The sequence below is a fragment of the Garra rufa genome, chromosome 16 (assembly GCF_049309525.1).
Source record: "Garra rufa chromosome 16, GarRuf1.0, whole genome shotgun sequence".
NCBI classification, from domain to species: domain Eukaryota; kingdom Metazoa; phylum Chordata; class Actinopteri; order Cypriniformes; family Cyprinidae; genus Garra; species Garra rufa.
The window spans coordinates 16,535,457-16,551,161 of record NC_133376.1 but is presented as its reverse complement, the minus strand read 5'-3'; the positions used below and the strand labels follow the sequence as shown (position 1 = coordinate 16,551,161).

At 33.1% G+C, this 15,705-nt stretch overlaps 1 protein-coding gene across 2 annotated transcripts in view; it reads right to left on the bottom strand.

The window, feature by feature from the left end:
- atg2a (autophagy related 2A) overlaps window positions 1-15,705 on the bottom strand; it is a 34,294-nt gene that overhangs the window by 3,694 nt on the left and 14,895 nt on the right. The window contains exons 16-40 of one of the 2 annotated variants that reach the window (XM_073820417.1): window positions 14,476-14,563; window positions 14,169-14,337; window positions 13,953-14,095; window positions 13,559-13,713; window positions 11,723-11,877; window positions 11,441-11,591; window positions 11,158-11,342; window positions 10,968-11,048; window positions 9,063-9,169; window positions 8,890-8,982; window positions 8,737-8,807; window positions 8,574-8,650; window positions 8,136-8,306; window positions 7,934-8,060; window positions 5,490-5,716; window positions 4,997-5,226; window positions 3,258-3,393; window positions 2,966-3,178; window positions 2,785-2,886; window positions 2,607-2,691; window positions 1,258-1,411; window positions 1,096-1,165; window positions 831-913; window positions 620-741; window positions 348-502 (exon numbers count right to left, since the gene is read on the bottom strand). In XM_073820417.1, coding sequence (XP_073676518.1) covers window positions 348-502; window positions 620-741; window positions 831-913; window positions 1,096-1,165; window positions 1,258-1,411; window positions 2,607-2,691; window positions 2,785-2,886; window positions 2,966-3,178; window positions 3,258-3,393; window positions 4,997-5,226; window positions 5,490-5,716; window positions 7,934-8,060; window positions 8,136-8,306; window positions 8,574-8,650; window positions 8,737-8,807; window positions 8,890-8,982; window positions 9,063-9,169; window positions 10,968-11,048; window positions 11,158-11,342; window positions 11,441-11,591; window positions 11,723-11,877; window positions 13,559-13,713; window positions 13,953-14,095; window positions 14,169-14,337; window positions 14,476-14,563 — 3,350 coding nt within the window. The remainder of the gene's footprint in view (window positions 1-347; window positions 503-619; window positions 742-830; window positions 914-1,095; window positions 1,166-1,257; window positions 1,412-2,606; window positions 2,692-2,784; window positions 2,887-2,965; window positions 3,179-3,257; window positions 3,394-4,996; window positions 5,227-5,489; window positions 5,717-7,933; window positions 8,061-8,135; window positions 8,307-8,573; window positions 8,651-8,736; window positions 8,808-8,889; window positions 8,983-9,062; window positions 9,170-10,967; window positions 11,049-11,157; window positions 11,343-11,440; window positions 11,592-11,722; window positions 11,878-13,558; window positions 13,714-13,952; window positions 14,096-14,168; window positions 14,338-14,475; window positions 14,564-15,705) is intronic. The other variant, XM_073820418.1, reaches the window with a different exon arrangement.

The following is a 15,705-nucleotide window of genomic DNA, read 5'->3' as shown; positions in this document are numbered from 1 at the left end:
TCTAGTAATATGGTAAAAAGCAACAAATATATTAATAATTAATTTAAAAATATAATTAAACTGTAATAAGCATAAAGTTATACATAATGAAAATAAATATAATTTAAAATATTATGATAAAGAAAAAAAAATACAAAAATAATAAACAAATATATAAATACATTCAAAATATCTAGTAACATGGTAAACCAGCAGTACATAAAATGATATATACCTTTGAAGATGTAATTAAAATGTAAGAAATATAAAAATATATCTAATAAAAATCTAACAACAGAAAAAAACCCCACAGAAATTAAAAATATACACGCAAGATTACTGATATTTCTATGTGTGAGTGTATATACCTGAATAGCCTGCACTAGTCTGTTGCTGAGCTCCAGGGCAGCAGAGGCTGTAGAGGTGCCGAACGATGCCGCCCCCCTCTGGAGGCCACGAATAATACGCCCATCCTTCCGGTACTGCTCTATCGGCATCCAGAACAAATCACGCACACCATGGACTGCAGAGAACAGAAATCTTAATTGCATTCAGTCTTAACCTTCTGGTCATTAAATTCCAACATCACTGCAAAAAACATTACATTCAAAAAGTCTTTCACATAAGATGTCATACTCACAGAGCTGTACAACAGAATGCATGGGACCAACACCTCCCAGAATTCCCGGCAGCTGGTTCTTCCTGATGTCCGTAAGCCATTCATTCACAGCATACTGAATCACCTTATCAACACCCAACAGCCTGAAACAAAACAACAACTCACTTTTCAGATCTAGATTTCAAAGTAAAGCAGATCTAGATTTAAAAAGTTAAGATAAAGAGGTGTTTACCCATGTCTACAGCACAATCGCTTTAGCTTTAGTTCAGAACAGTTCAGCTGGGCCAAACCAATCAGGATGCCTGCAAACGTTCCCTAGTAAACCAGAGATTATATACATCAGTATAACAGCAGCTATAAACAAACCATCTTATTCAGATAAACTTAGAGAGCCTTGTTGCTGTGTTTAGACTCAGCACTCAACCAACACAGATTAACTGACTTTCTGAATACACGAACATAGAGAATCAGTTATTTTTTTATGGGTGTTAGCCAACCTGCTCAATGACCACATGCTTCCCTTGATAGTCCAGCCAGATGGGAACTTCAGAGGTGAAACGAAACTCTCTAAAAGAGAAAAAGTGTGAAAGGACATTGATTATGATTTACACATTTGTTTTATTGGATATTGTCATGTGGTTTGATGGCAGATCTTCTACCTGAAGTAGATGGGCTGGTCAGAGGAGGACGAGGAGCCAGCGGAGGAGGAACTCTGCTCACTGTAGGTCGTTTCTACAGAAGCAGCGAGATCATGACCCAGTCCACAGCTAGGGTCTGTTTCGTCTAAACCCTTCTGAGGAACGTCAGTCCTCACTAACAGCAGAAGATCAGAAATAAAGACCATGAATGCCAATCCACAAATAAAATGAAAATAAATAGGCTAAATAAATGTGTATAATTAAAATTATACATTTAGATGTATATAAATAAAACTATTAAAGGGATAGTTCACCCAAAACTCATCTCAAAGTTTACTCATCCTCATGTAGTTCCAAAACTGTAAGACCTTTGTTCATCTTCAGAACACAAATTAAGATATTTTTGATCAAATTAAAAGTTTTTTTTTGGGTGAACTATCCCTTTAAATAATTTTTGTCAATTTTAAAAGCTGAAATAAAATAAAATAGAAATATCAGATGAAAAACTTTAAGCGAAATTTTAAAAAATGTTGTCGTGGCAACTAACTGAAATTAAAACTAAAAAAAAAAAAAAAAAGATCAAACTTAACAGTAATATTTAAATAATGAAAACTCATTAAAATGCATCAAAGTAACTACAATTTTATACTACATAAAAAGTTTTATTAAAATTTATATATAAAAAATATATTGGATCTGTAAGATATGTATTTTTTTTTATTTAAGTTTCCTATGCTTATCAAGACTGTGTTTATTTGATCAAAAATACAGAAAATAACAGTAATATTGTGAAATATTATTTTCAGTGTAAAATTACTGTTTATTTACTAAGGATATGTTAAATTGCAAAGACTTATATTGCTAGAAAAGATTTCTATTTTGAATAAATGCTGGTCTTTTTAATCTTTTATTCAAAGACAAAAAGAATCACAGGATCCAAAAACATTAAGCAGCACAACCATTTCCTACATTGATAATAAAAGTAATAAATCAGCATATTAAAATGATTTCTGAAGGATCATGTGACACTGAAGACTGGCGTAATGGCTGATAAATAAATTCAGCTTTGCATCACAGGAATAAATTATATATTAAAATATATTAAAATTATTTAAATATATTAAACCCTTAGGCAGTGTATATAGTAATAAAAAAAAAAACTGGTTATAAAAAAAAAAAAAAGAGTTAAAAAAAATAATCACAAATTAAATTAATTTAAAATGAAAAACAAAGATAAAAGCCAATTCAAAAATATTAATAAACACACAATAATTAATAAAAAGAAATAAATAGAAATAAAAATAAAACATTAAAATAAATAAATAAATCTACAAAAACAATTTTTTTTTATTAATTTGGGGTAGACCTACCTTCAGCTGCAGGGTCGACGGATAGGTAAGGATTAACTCCTGCAGCCATGTTACTGAAAAAGTCCTTTAAGAAGAAAAGTGCATCCTACGAAATAAAAAAACAAATATGGCTTTTACTGCGCCTGATATGAAATATTATTTGTTCTGTGCCCAAAAATGACAAACTCATAATCTGTACCTGGTCGATATTGAGTCGCAGTGGTAACAGACTGATTCTCAGACAGCACTCAGGTCCGCCCAGACCCGATTCGGGCATCACCTGCAGCGCTTTCACCGTCAACTACAGAAACAATTGTGATAAGTAAGTACTCAAACACAAACAGAAACTTGTTCTCTTTCTATCCTGCTCTCTAACTCACCATGTTGGAGTGGGCTCTGCGTGGCATGCTCTCACTGGTGTACAAATACAGGAACTTGTTGATTTGAGAGGAAGCCAGACGGTCTCGCACCTCCAGTTCCTGGACGATAAACACTTGGCGGGAAATAGGCTGTTCTCCGAGACCCGGGCCTTCTGCATCGGGTCCTGCAGCAGAGGGTGCCACCACTGGATACGTCTCATGCTGGAAACTGACCTGAAGAGAGACAAAGAGGTTAGAGAACTAGAAACAAGGCTTTCTAAAACTTCAAACTACTGATTACAATAGATTATACCTTTGTCAGTTGTATCTCCATGAGCAGTGTGTGCTGCCGCCCGCTTCCTCCAACCCAACGCCAGGAGTTCTGGGGCCGTGAGGGCCCCGCAGAACGAGAGGGAGAACCACGGGCTCCGGGAGCAGATGAACGAACCCTGACAGACACAAATATTTCAATGTCAGGGCGTTTTCCCACCTGGTTAGTTTGGAGCACTTCATATTGAGCATCTCATTTTCTCACTTAGTTTTGTGCGTTTGGGCATACATGAACATGACAATGTGTTTTGCTGTAGCGCAGAATGTCACGGAATTTGACAAATTTTGGATGAATAAATAAAAAGTAGGTCAGTACACTTAGATCAAAATGTGATATGGACTTGTGTCTGTGAATAATAAGTAGCAAAAATAATTAAAAATGAATCCTGCATGTTCTGCGCGTCTCTACGAGTACATGAACACAAACATAATCTCTAGAATTAAGAGTACACTTCATGAAATTTTATCGAGTCATATAATATGCTTAAAACTTAAAGGACTTCACAGCAACCCGTCAAAATAAAAGTTGGGTTTAACTTGAAGAAATTGTGACAGAAATATATTACTTCATGTAATGATAGTATTACTACTAATATTAAAATGATCATTAAAACATAATTTTTTCAAGGAATATTTACCAGTAAAATGTAAATACACAGCATATCTAAAATAAATAAATAAATGATTTTTTTAAATTTCATTAATTAGAGATGCTTTTGATTATTATGAAAAAATTAAAAAGGAATCCAGAAAACTAAATAGAAAACACAGAATTTCATAGGGCCATAAAATGTAATTTTTGTTAAACGTTTAATAAATAAATTGTTAAATGTTTGTATAATTATGTGAGTTCCAAGATTTCAATTAATTAGCTTTATGATTAATATGTAACCATTAAACCAAAGTCTAGAAAAACTAAAATGAGGGGGCCCTATATATGTGACCCTGGACCACAAAGTCATAAGGGTCAAACAGAAATTAATACATTTAAACAGAAATGTATACATGATCTGAAAGCGGAATGAAACTTTCAATTTATATATGTGACCCTGGACCACAAAACCAGTCATAAGGTTAAATTTGACAAAACTGAGATTTAAGCTTTCTATTGATGTATGGTTTTTTAGGATAGGACAATATTTGGCCGAGATACATCTATTTGAAATCAGAAATCTGAGGATGCAAAAAAATCAAAAAGACTGAGAAAATCACCTTTAAAGTTGTGCAAATTAGGTTCTTAACAATGCATATCACTAATCAAAAATTACATTTTGATATATTTACAGTAGGAATTTTACAGAAAATCTTCATGGAACATGAACTTTACTTAATTTCTTAATGATTTTTGGCATAAAAGAAAAATCAATCATTTTGACCCATACAATGTATTTTTGGCTATTGCTACAAATATACCCCAGCGACTTAAGACCAGGGTCACATATGGTTTGTTAGGATAGGACAATATTTTGCTTAGGTACAGCAATTTGAAAATCTGGAATTTGAGGGTGCAAAAAAAATCTAAACACTGAGAAAATCACCTTTAAAGTTGTCCAGATGAAGTTCTTGACAATGCATATTACTAATCAAAAATTACATTTTGGTAGGTTTACAGTAGGAAACACATTTTGTTTTGTTTTGAAATGTTGCCTTGTGAAAGCAAGCCGAACCAAGAAGAAAACAAGATTTTACATATCCTCAAACTCTGACTTCTGCAGTACTCACTTATGGCTGTGTGGTGTGTGGGCCGAGCTGGGTTTGCCACCGAAGTCTTTGCCGCCATACAGGTGCCAGACGACAGACACTTCTCGGAGCACCACTCTGTTCTGAGGCACTGGGAAGCGGGCCGGGGCACGCAGCAGATCTGAACTGCCCCGTGGCCGAGAGTAGTATCCATCCCGCACCTTTATAGGACCCTGGGAGAGCACCGTCACCACAGGCTCACCATCTCTAGGCTGTCAGAAAAATTGCATTGTAAAATATGATTTTTCAAAGTTACAAATAAAAAAGGGTTTTATTAGACGTTGCTGTCTATGCAAAGTCAAAAATTTGGTGGATTTAATAAAACAATATAGTAATTCGTGTCACGAGGACAAACGAAGGTCTTATGGGTTTGGAACAACATGAGGGTGAGTAATTAATGACAGAATTTCCATTTTTGGGTGAACTATCCCTTTAATTCAAAGCTAGAGAAGAATATGACACTGTGGGTACATACTGGGATGCCCATCCCAGGAGCCTCTAGGATGCAGAAGTCGTCGTTGTCGGTGGAACCCTCTGATCCTTCCTCTGACATCATATCTGCATGAGCTTCCATAGCTGTAGTGACCAGTCCATCAATATCAGACTCCTCCCCTTCTAGAACAGAGGGGCGGAGCTTGGGGGCTTCTCCCGGGAACAGATACACTGAGGCAGGTGAGGCTCGGCGAATGGAGGGAGAACCTGCTTTTCAAATACACAGAAGTTAATAACCATTAATCTATAATGCCCAAATTTGGTGTCTTTTGGTTATATATTTGTTCATTAAGAATGCATTAAAGGATTAGTTCATACCTGAATTAAAATTTCCTGATAATTTATTAATCTCCATGTCATCCAGACATGAAAAAGAAATTAAGGTTTTTGAAGAAAACAACAGGGGATATCAATGGGGATCAACGGGTTGAAGGTCCAAATTGTAGTTTCAATACAGCTTAAAAGGGCTCTACACAATCCCAGCTGAGGAATATGGGTCTTATCTAGCAAAACAATCAATAATTTCTAAAAAAAAAAATTAAAAATGTATACTTTTTAACCACAAATGCACTTCTTGCACTAGCTCTGCGTTCACAACTTCACACATTGGAAAGGTCACACATGACGTAGGCGGAAGTACCAACCCAGTGTTTACGAAAGTGAACGTCCAAAGAAAGTCAAACGGCCTTTCCAAAAAAAAAACAACAAAAAAAAAAAACAACGATTTTGGATGATTGTAAAGTTGAGGGGAAAATGAGATGAAGTTTTTGAACCGAAACATACGTTTTACATACTACTCATCGCAATGCTAGTGTAAGATGAGCATTTGTGGTTAAAAAGTACATAAATGGTTTTTTGTTTCTTTAAGAAAATGACAGATCGTTTTGCTAGATAAGACCCTTATTCCTGAGCTGGGATTGTTTAGAGCCCTTTGGGCATTTAACCTGTTGATGCCCACTGAAGTCCTCTATATGGAGAAAAATTTTCCTCAAAAACCTTAATTTCTTTTCAAACGAAGAAAGAAAGATATCTTTGATGACATGGGTGGGTAGTTTATCAGGTAATTTAAATTCAAGAGTGAACTAACCTTTTAAACTATCCTTTTACACATATGTCTGGTATACACTGTGTGCATAATTATTAGGCTCATTGATATTGTCGTTTTTTTTTTTTTTTCATGCACATCTGACCAATTCCAAACCACATCAATCTTAATAACTACTATTCATTTTGTATTTAATTATTTATAAGTGATATATAATTTTCCATGAAGGCTGGAAGTGAAAAACTCCTTATATTCAGGTGTGCAGAATTATTAGGCACATTTTCTTTTACAGATAAAATGAGCCAAAAAAGAGATTTACCTCAGACTGAAAAGTCAAAAACTATTAAATGCCCATGAGAAGGATGCAATACTGGAATTTGCAAAGCTAAGGCATGACCACCGGACAAAAAAAAACGCTCGTTGCGTCTGCATTGTCAGAAAAAACAGGTGGAGGAGAAAAGATGCATGTTAATTGCGAAAAAAGTAAGAATTAATGTTAAGAATTAGATATGAAACCATCAGGAACCATTTAGTCTCCAGCGCCACCGTTTTCCAGAACTGCAACCTACCTTGAGTCTCCAGAAGTGCAATGTGTCAGGTTCTCAGAGACTTTGCTTGGGCAAAAAATCATAGAAAATGACCCTCAATTAATAAGAATAACATTCTGAAGTGTTGTGAAATACATGGAGACTGTTTTTTTATAGGCTTTATAGACAGATGAGTTGAGAGTGGCTCTTGAAGGACCAGCACCACATCCTCTTGAAGCACTCTTTCAAAAATATATTTTCCAGAATCTGGCAGTAAGTTAAGAGTTCATTTTGGTCCATCTCTGCAGGACAGACATTTCAGGATAGGAGATGGTCCCAAAACTTACTGCCAGTTTCTGGAGGATAAACTCAAAAGAGTGCTACAAGAGGATGTGGTGCTGGTCCTTCAAGAGCCAATTAACAATTAACTTGCATCTTTTCTCCTCCACCTGTTTTTTCTAACAATGCAGACGCAACAAGCATTTTTCTGTCCGGTGGTCATGCCTTAACTTCGCAAATTCCAGTATTGCTTTAGTATTGCATCCTTCTCATGGGCATTTAATGGTTTTTGACTTTTCAGTCTGAGGTAAATCTCTTTTTTGGCTCATTTTATCTGTAAAAGAAAATGTGCCTAATAATTCTGCGCACCTGAATATAAGGAAGTTTTTCACTTCCAGCCTTCATGGACAATTATATATCAATTATAAATAATTAAATACAAAATGAATAGTAGTTATTAAGATTGATGTGGTTTGGAATTGGTCAAATGTGCGTGGAAAAAAAAATATGACCACAATATCAACGTGCCTAATAATTATGCACACAGTGTGCATAAACAACTCCCTGAAGTCTTACCAGAATCAAAGGTCTCTTCCTGTAAGATTCTCTCAGTGTCAATCAAGGCATCTGTGAGGTCATATTGGTTTATCTCTGCTGTCTCTGCTGGTGGGCAGGGTGGAAGGGAGGCGGGACTTTCGGACAGCTAAAAGACAGATATTTTAGAGTCAAATACAAAAAGGAGAAAGAAGTTATACTATAGCTGTTGAAGAAATCATACCGGAAGTTTCTGTCCGGCGATCTCTGTGGGGCATGTGTGGCGAGGGGGAGGATGAAGATCGCCCTGGGAAACCAGGTACTGCAGCATGTTAACCAGAGCAGCGCACGAGTCGGCACAAGTGTGCACGTGAACCACATTATTAGAACAACGAAGCTCAAACAACGGCTGAGTCTGGAAAATCATAAAAAAAAACAGATCGTTATTAACAAAATGTAAGATAAAAACAGAGTAAAAAAACATGACATGACATATTAAGCAGTATATACTTTAAATACTTTTAATTAATTAATATAAAATCTTGATGTTCAAACATATAAATCTGTGATATGTCACTAGTGTTACCTATGTAACACTTAAAATTCTATGAATTCATTTACTTACAATGCACTGTAAAAATGACTTTGAAAACAATATAACTGAAATGCTATGAAAACTAACCAGTTTACTTGAGTCAGTTCCTTTCCAAGTTGTTATGGCCAGTTCCAGCAGATCAATGTCTAACACACACACATAGTCTGAGAGAGACAAAAACAATATGATTAGAGGACACATATAGACATTGATGCAAAATAAGATTTTAAAAGCTATGATTGGTTTGTACCTCGCCTCAAATCCACAGTATCACTTTCACATTTATCAGACAGGTACAATGCAGAGTCATCTAAGATAAACCTGAAAAAAGATTTCAGAGCTGTTAGGTCCATTTAATTAATCTCAGCACAACCGTTTAGGATCACACCACAGTGACCAGTACCTGAGGTGAAAGGTCGCAGTGTCCACAATGATGTTGCTGGATAAAGAAAAGGACTCGGCTGTAAACAAAACTCGCAGAGGAAGATAAAGCGGCCTGGAGGGAGAAATGAAAAAGAAAGGTGACTGAATGAACAGAGTATTTGTGAGACCAAACATTTAGTGTTACTGCAATACCTGTAGTCCACTGCACAGGTGGCCAGGTGAGTGTGAAGAACTGTGATGACGGCAGGTGGGGAGTAGCCTAAAATGTCGTCATCAATGACATCAAGGAAATCAACAATCTGCATAGAGAACAGCATTGTTATAGATGAAACTAAAACCATTAAAACAAAACATTTGAGTCAAAATAAATGTTGACTGAAAACAAAAAATATAGAAATCTAACATACATTTTATTTTTATAACATAGCAACATTTTAAACTAAAGTTGAAATAAATTAAAGTTTAAGTTTAACTAAATTTAGTTAATGTACTAAAGTAGCTAAAACTGGAATAAATTTAATAAACAAACAAAACAAAAAAACAACTAAAAATGACAAAAACACAACAAAATTAGTAAAAAATTAAATTAAAAAAAATTAAGATATTAATAAAACCTATAATAATATCTCAATGATACTAAAATAACATTGACAGAGAATGCAAAAAAAAATTAGGAATATTAATAAAACCTGTAATAGTATCTCAATTATACAAAAATAACAATGACACTGAATACAGAAAAAAATATTACGAATATTAATAAAACCTATAATAGTATCTCAATGATACTAAAAATAGCATTGACATTGGGAATATTAATAAAACCTAGAATAGTATTTCAATTATACTAAAATAACATTGATAGAGAATGAACAAAAAAATATTAGAAATATTAATAAAACCTATATTAGTATCTCAATTATACTAAAGTAGCATTGACAGAGAATACAAAAAAAAATTGGGAATATTAATAAAACCTGTAATAGTATCTCAATTATACAAAAATAACAATGACACTGAATACAGAAAAAAATATTACGAATATTAATAAAACCTATAATAGTATCTCAATGATACTATAATAACATTGATATAGAATGAAGAAAAAAATATTAGAAACATTAATAAAACCTATAATAGTATCTCAATTATACTAAAAATAGCATTGACATTGGGAATATTAATAAAACCTAGAATAGTATTTCAATTATACTAAAATAACATTGATAGAGAATGAACAAAAAAATATTAGAAATATTAATAAAACCTATATTAGTATCTCAATTATACTAAAGTAGCATTGACAGAGAATACAAAAAAAAAATTGGGAATATTAATAAAACCTAGAATGGTATTTCAATTATACTAAAATAAAATTAATAGAGAATGAACAAAAACATATTAGAAATATTAATAAAACCTATAATAATATTTAAATGATACCAAAATAACACTGATAGAGAATAAAAAAAAAAAAATAGAAATATTAATAAAACCTATAAAAAAGTACCTTCATGATACTAAAAAAAACATTGATAGAGAATGGAGAAAAAAATATTAGGAATATTAATAAAACCTATAATAGTATCTGAATTATACTAAAATAACATTGATAGAGAATAAAGAAAAAAAAACATTTAATAGTATCTGAATTCTAATAAAAGAACACTGACAGAGAATACAGAAAGAAATATTATGAATTAAAAAAAAAACTTTATTAGTCTCTCAATTATACTAAAATAAGATTGATAGAGAATGCAGAAAATTAATAGGAATATTAATAAAACATATAATAGGAATAAATATTAAAATATTATGAATAAACAATTTCTAATAATAAGAAGACACAAAGTGAAGCCAAAACAGTGTTGTTATTGTCAACTAAAACCATTTCAAAATAAAATTAATAAAAAATAAAACAAAACAATAAATCTAAATAATAGATGAAAATTTTTACTCTTTTAGTCATGGCAACTAATTGAAAAAAGTTCAAATGACTAAAACCAAAACTAAAATAGATATATATAGCTATATAGCAACATAAAAGAATCTTTTATTAAAGATCAGTTCACATCTAATCTAGTTACCAACAGGTACCTGCTCATGCCAGCTATGATTGGTCAACGCCATGTGATGTCGTAAAGTAGCACCATGGAGTCGCAGTGCAACCAGAAACTCCTACACAGAAAATGAGATGAATACTTAAAGGTGACAAACAAACAACAATCATCCCATAATTAACCTACATGACAGGTGACACCCAGATGAAATAACACAACACACACACCTTCACATTCCTCTCCAGATCTAATGTGATCTTGATAGCAGTCGACAGCATCTGAATGTCAGTTTCTCGGCCACCAACACTGCTCACCCCCACCTCTGTGGGGTAAATGGTAGGGTCCAGATGACCTGGGCAAGTGAACCTGGGCATTTCCAATTTCACAGGCATAGGGGAGTCTGGGACCTCAGCTGTATAAAGAGACAAAGACACAAAAAGAAGATGGTTTTGCAGTTCAGAACAGGATAATACATGGTTAGATTTCATTTTATATGGTTTAACAGCTCACCTTTATGGTACAGCTCTACTTTTTTGCTTTCTATGGTCAGGAAATTGAGATTAGGATTGTTCTGGTGTTGCGTCACACTAAAAATCTTTCCTCCTTCCAAGTCCAAAATGAGTTCTCCATGACAGAGCTCCTTTTTATGTCCAGCTTCGTTCTTAAAGAGAATGGTATCGAAATGTGATGCAAGTAAAGTGAAATTTTACTGGAACTGGTGTTGACTTATGTAATTTTGCTATTGTGACAACGCTATACCAATGTATTATACAGTTTTTCTTTCACGTTTACCTTGCAGTCCGTCATGGCTTGGAGGCGACCTTTGCCAATCAGCACTGTTAAACAGAACAGACTGAGGGCATGGCTAGACTGAGGCTCTAACTGTTTTCTTCGTTTTGATTGTTTGGATGAGTAGAACTGAGGCTCCTCCTCCTCAGAGTCAGATTCTGGAATGATGAGTGAAAACATTAAAAAATCTTTAATTGAAGCCAAAACAGTGTTGTTACTGTTATCTAAAATAATTATAAAAATAAAATTAAACATAAAATAGAATAAAACAAAAATCTGATTAAATGATTAAACCTTTTGAATCTTTGAATTTGATTCTTCAAAACAGTGTTTTTACTGTTAACAAAAATGATTATAAAAATAAAATAAAAAAAATATATAAAATAGAATTTTAAAAAAATCAGATGAAAAGATTAAATCTTTTGAATCTTTGACTAAAGCCTTTTACTTTTTACTTTGAACTAAATTGATTATAAAAATTTAATTAATTAAATCAATATAAAATAGAATAAAATTTAAATAAAATTAAAATTTTTGACTTTGAATTTTTAACTGAAGCCAAAACAGTGTTGTTACTGTTAACTAAAATGATTAAAAAATAAAATAAAAATCATATGAAACTGAAACCGAAATAAAGCTTTTGAATCTTTGAATTTGAATCTTTAACTGAAGCCAAAACTGTGTTCTTACTATTAAGTAAAACGATTATTAAAAAAAAATAATATAAAATAGAATAAAATAAAGATCAGATAAAATGATTAAATCTTTTGAATCTTTGAATTTTTAAGTGAAGCCAAAACAATGTTGTTACTTTTAACTGAAATTATTATAAAAATTTAATAAAATACAATAAAATTGAATAAAAATAAGAGGAAACAATTAAATAATTATTTTTTTTAACTTGTTGTTTTACTTGTTGTTACTGTTAACTAAAATGATTCAAAAATAAAATAAAATATAAAATAAAAATCAGATGAAACAATTAAATCTTTTAATTTTTGAATCGGAATCTTTAACTGAAGCCAAAACATTGCTGTTACTGTTAACTAAAATGATTATAAAAAATAAAATTAAATAATATAAAACAGAAAAAATAAAAATCAGATGAAACTATAAGATCTTTTGAATTTTTAACTGCAGCCAAAACAGTGTTGTTACTGTTATCTAAAATGATTATAAAATAAAATTAAATGATATGAAAAAAGAATAAAATAGAATAAAATTAAATTAAACGATTAAATAATTTGAATCTTTGAATTTGAATCTTTAACTGAAGCCAAAACAGTGTTGTTATTGTTAACTGAAACAATTATAAAAATAAAATTAAATAATATGTAATAGAATAAAATAAAAATCCAGATTAAACAATTAAATCATTTGAACCTTTCAATTTGAATCTTTAACGGAAGCCAAAACAGTGTTGTTACAGTTAACTTAAACAATTATAAAGATAAAATGAAATGATATAAAATAGGATAAAATAAAAATCAGATAAAATGATTAAATCTTTTCTAACTGAGGCCAAAACATTGTTGTTACGGTTAATTAAAATGATTAAAATAGAAAATATCAGATGGAAAAACAACCAATTTTAATAAAAACAAAAACTGAAATTAGTAGAACTAAAATAAAAATCAATTAAAGCTATATAGAAATATTTTAAAGAGACTAATAAAAATGACAAAAGCACAAAAATGATAACACCTAAACTACAAATAAAGTAACACTGAAAATATAAAAGTAAAGCATGTACAAAATATTAATAAATGCAAAAAATAGTATATAAAACAAGTCAAAATGTTCATAACTTCAAGGATGAAAAAGATAAGCATGACTGACCCAGCCTGAAGGCAGATTTACAGAGGTAAAATTCATCCTCTTCAGGTCTGTACTGGCGGGACGGACTACGAGAACTTTGAAAAGAAGAAGGAGGAGCAGGAGGAGGCGATGGAGGAGGTGGAGGAGGCTCCCACATCAACAGATCATTATTAATCCTGGGGAAAAAGAGACAGTGGAGCTTCAGTGGACATCAGTGGCTTCATTTTTACATTTACATTTATTTTATTTTACTTTATTTTTTGCTGGCAAGAAAAAAAAAACATTAATTTTGTACCCAACACAACATGCATATAATCTGAAATGGTCATTTATGCTGAAAAGGGCTTTTAAAATCAATGTTTGGAGATACATTTTTTAACAGTTCATTCTCTTGAATGTGACTGTTAAGCAATACCTGTTATAGACGCTCAGAAAAGCGTCTTTACTGGGCAGGAGAATGTAGGCTACCGGAAACGTGATATCAACCACATACTGACACTGACATATACACTGAGTCTGAAACTCATCCATCTCCACTGGGTCTGCTGGGATCACCATCTGAGACAGAGACAGAGAATAAGTCAAGTACAGGAATGAAAGACAGAAAGTCAGACAGGTGAAGTGGTCGCACCTCTTCAGTCTCAAACATAGTGCGGTTGGAGGAGAAAGGAGAGCTGTTCTTCTCTCTGAGTTCACAGGGGTTCTCTAGAGACATGGAGCCCAGCCCCAAATCCCTGTTCACCCCTTCACACACACCAGTAATGTCAGAACCTGCTCCTTCATTCACTCGCACCTGAATTCTGCAGATGGAAAAGAGAGGAACTAAGAAAGGAACTACAAAGGCTTTCCTAAGATTTGTTGTTTTTAAACAACTAAAGATCTGTATAACATATTGTATTGAATTCAAATTTCAGACACACATGCGCTCACTGACTCACCTGGGAATGCCATCAGGGTTCTGTGGATCTGGGCTCTTTTGCACACGGATACAGGGAAATGCCTCTCCCTCCCAGCCCTCATACATTCCTAAAACAAACATACACACTCCAGATGAGTTTAGAAAGAAAATACCACTGTATCCTGAACACTAGACCTTAAAAATGAATCGAATCAGACTGAATTTATGGTAACAGTAACAAGAGTTTGATACATGTTCAATATAATGTTTATGCTCCGAAGACAGAACGAAAGAGCACTAGTCATTTTAAGCGTGCCACTCAAATGGCAGCGAGAGCTTACTACAGCAGTTGCGTTTAATTGCTGATGAGTCTCGGTCCCACAAGCACTAAACAGCACTGTGAGATCTAGTGTGAAGCGCTTGAATTGACCATATGCACCGATTACTTCCTTGTTTTAGACAAGCCAGCTAAGTCATTTCTGTTCAACTTTAGTGTGCCGTAATAGGTGTGTACTTTGCTCGTTTTCTCTACATAATCCATTCACAATCGAAGAAAAGTTTTTTGTCTTTTGTCTAAGACGACCAAACGTCCATGTATACCGTTTCAAGAATGACAAACGTGAGTTAAAAAAAAATATGCGAGTAAATCAGCTAAATATGCATGAGTCATTGCTATGATTGACAGAAATAACCGGACAAAACATCTGACAAGCTGATGTCAAAAAAAGAGCTGTGCATTAAATGATTCAGACTAAATTCAGAGTAACAAAACAGCAGTAACAAGTTTGTGTTGGTTAAAGGTCCCATATTGTACACATTTCTGGAGGTTTATTTTAGTTGTTGATGTCCTTAAGAATATATATTTGCGGTTTAAGTGCCAAAATCCATCTCAATATATTTTTACAGCTCCTTTTTTAGGAGCTCTGTCAAAAACAGGTCGATTTTGGCCCATTTAATTAATATTCATGAGCCTCTCTTCTGATTGGCCTGTTGTTTTCTGAGTGACGCACAGCCAGGCCAACCACAGGTAACTACGGTCATGTATCGTTGTAGCCGAACCCAGAGCCATAGAGAGAGCCTAGCCTGCTGATACTCAACAAGATATTTGAGAATGATCATTAATGTTTTTTCTTTTTCAAACACCGAATGCAGTAAGCTACATAACTGTTGCTTCAGTAAAGCCTCTTTCACAATGCGCGCTGATTCTGGAAAATTACGGGAACAAACGCTGTGTGAACAAAAGCCAGAACCATAAAGGCAGTGTTGTAGT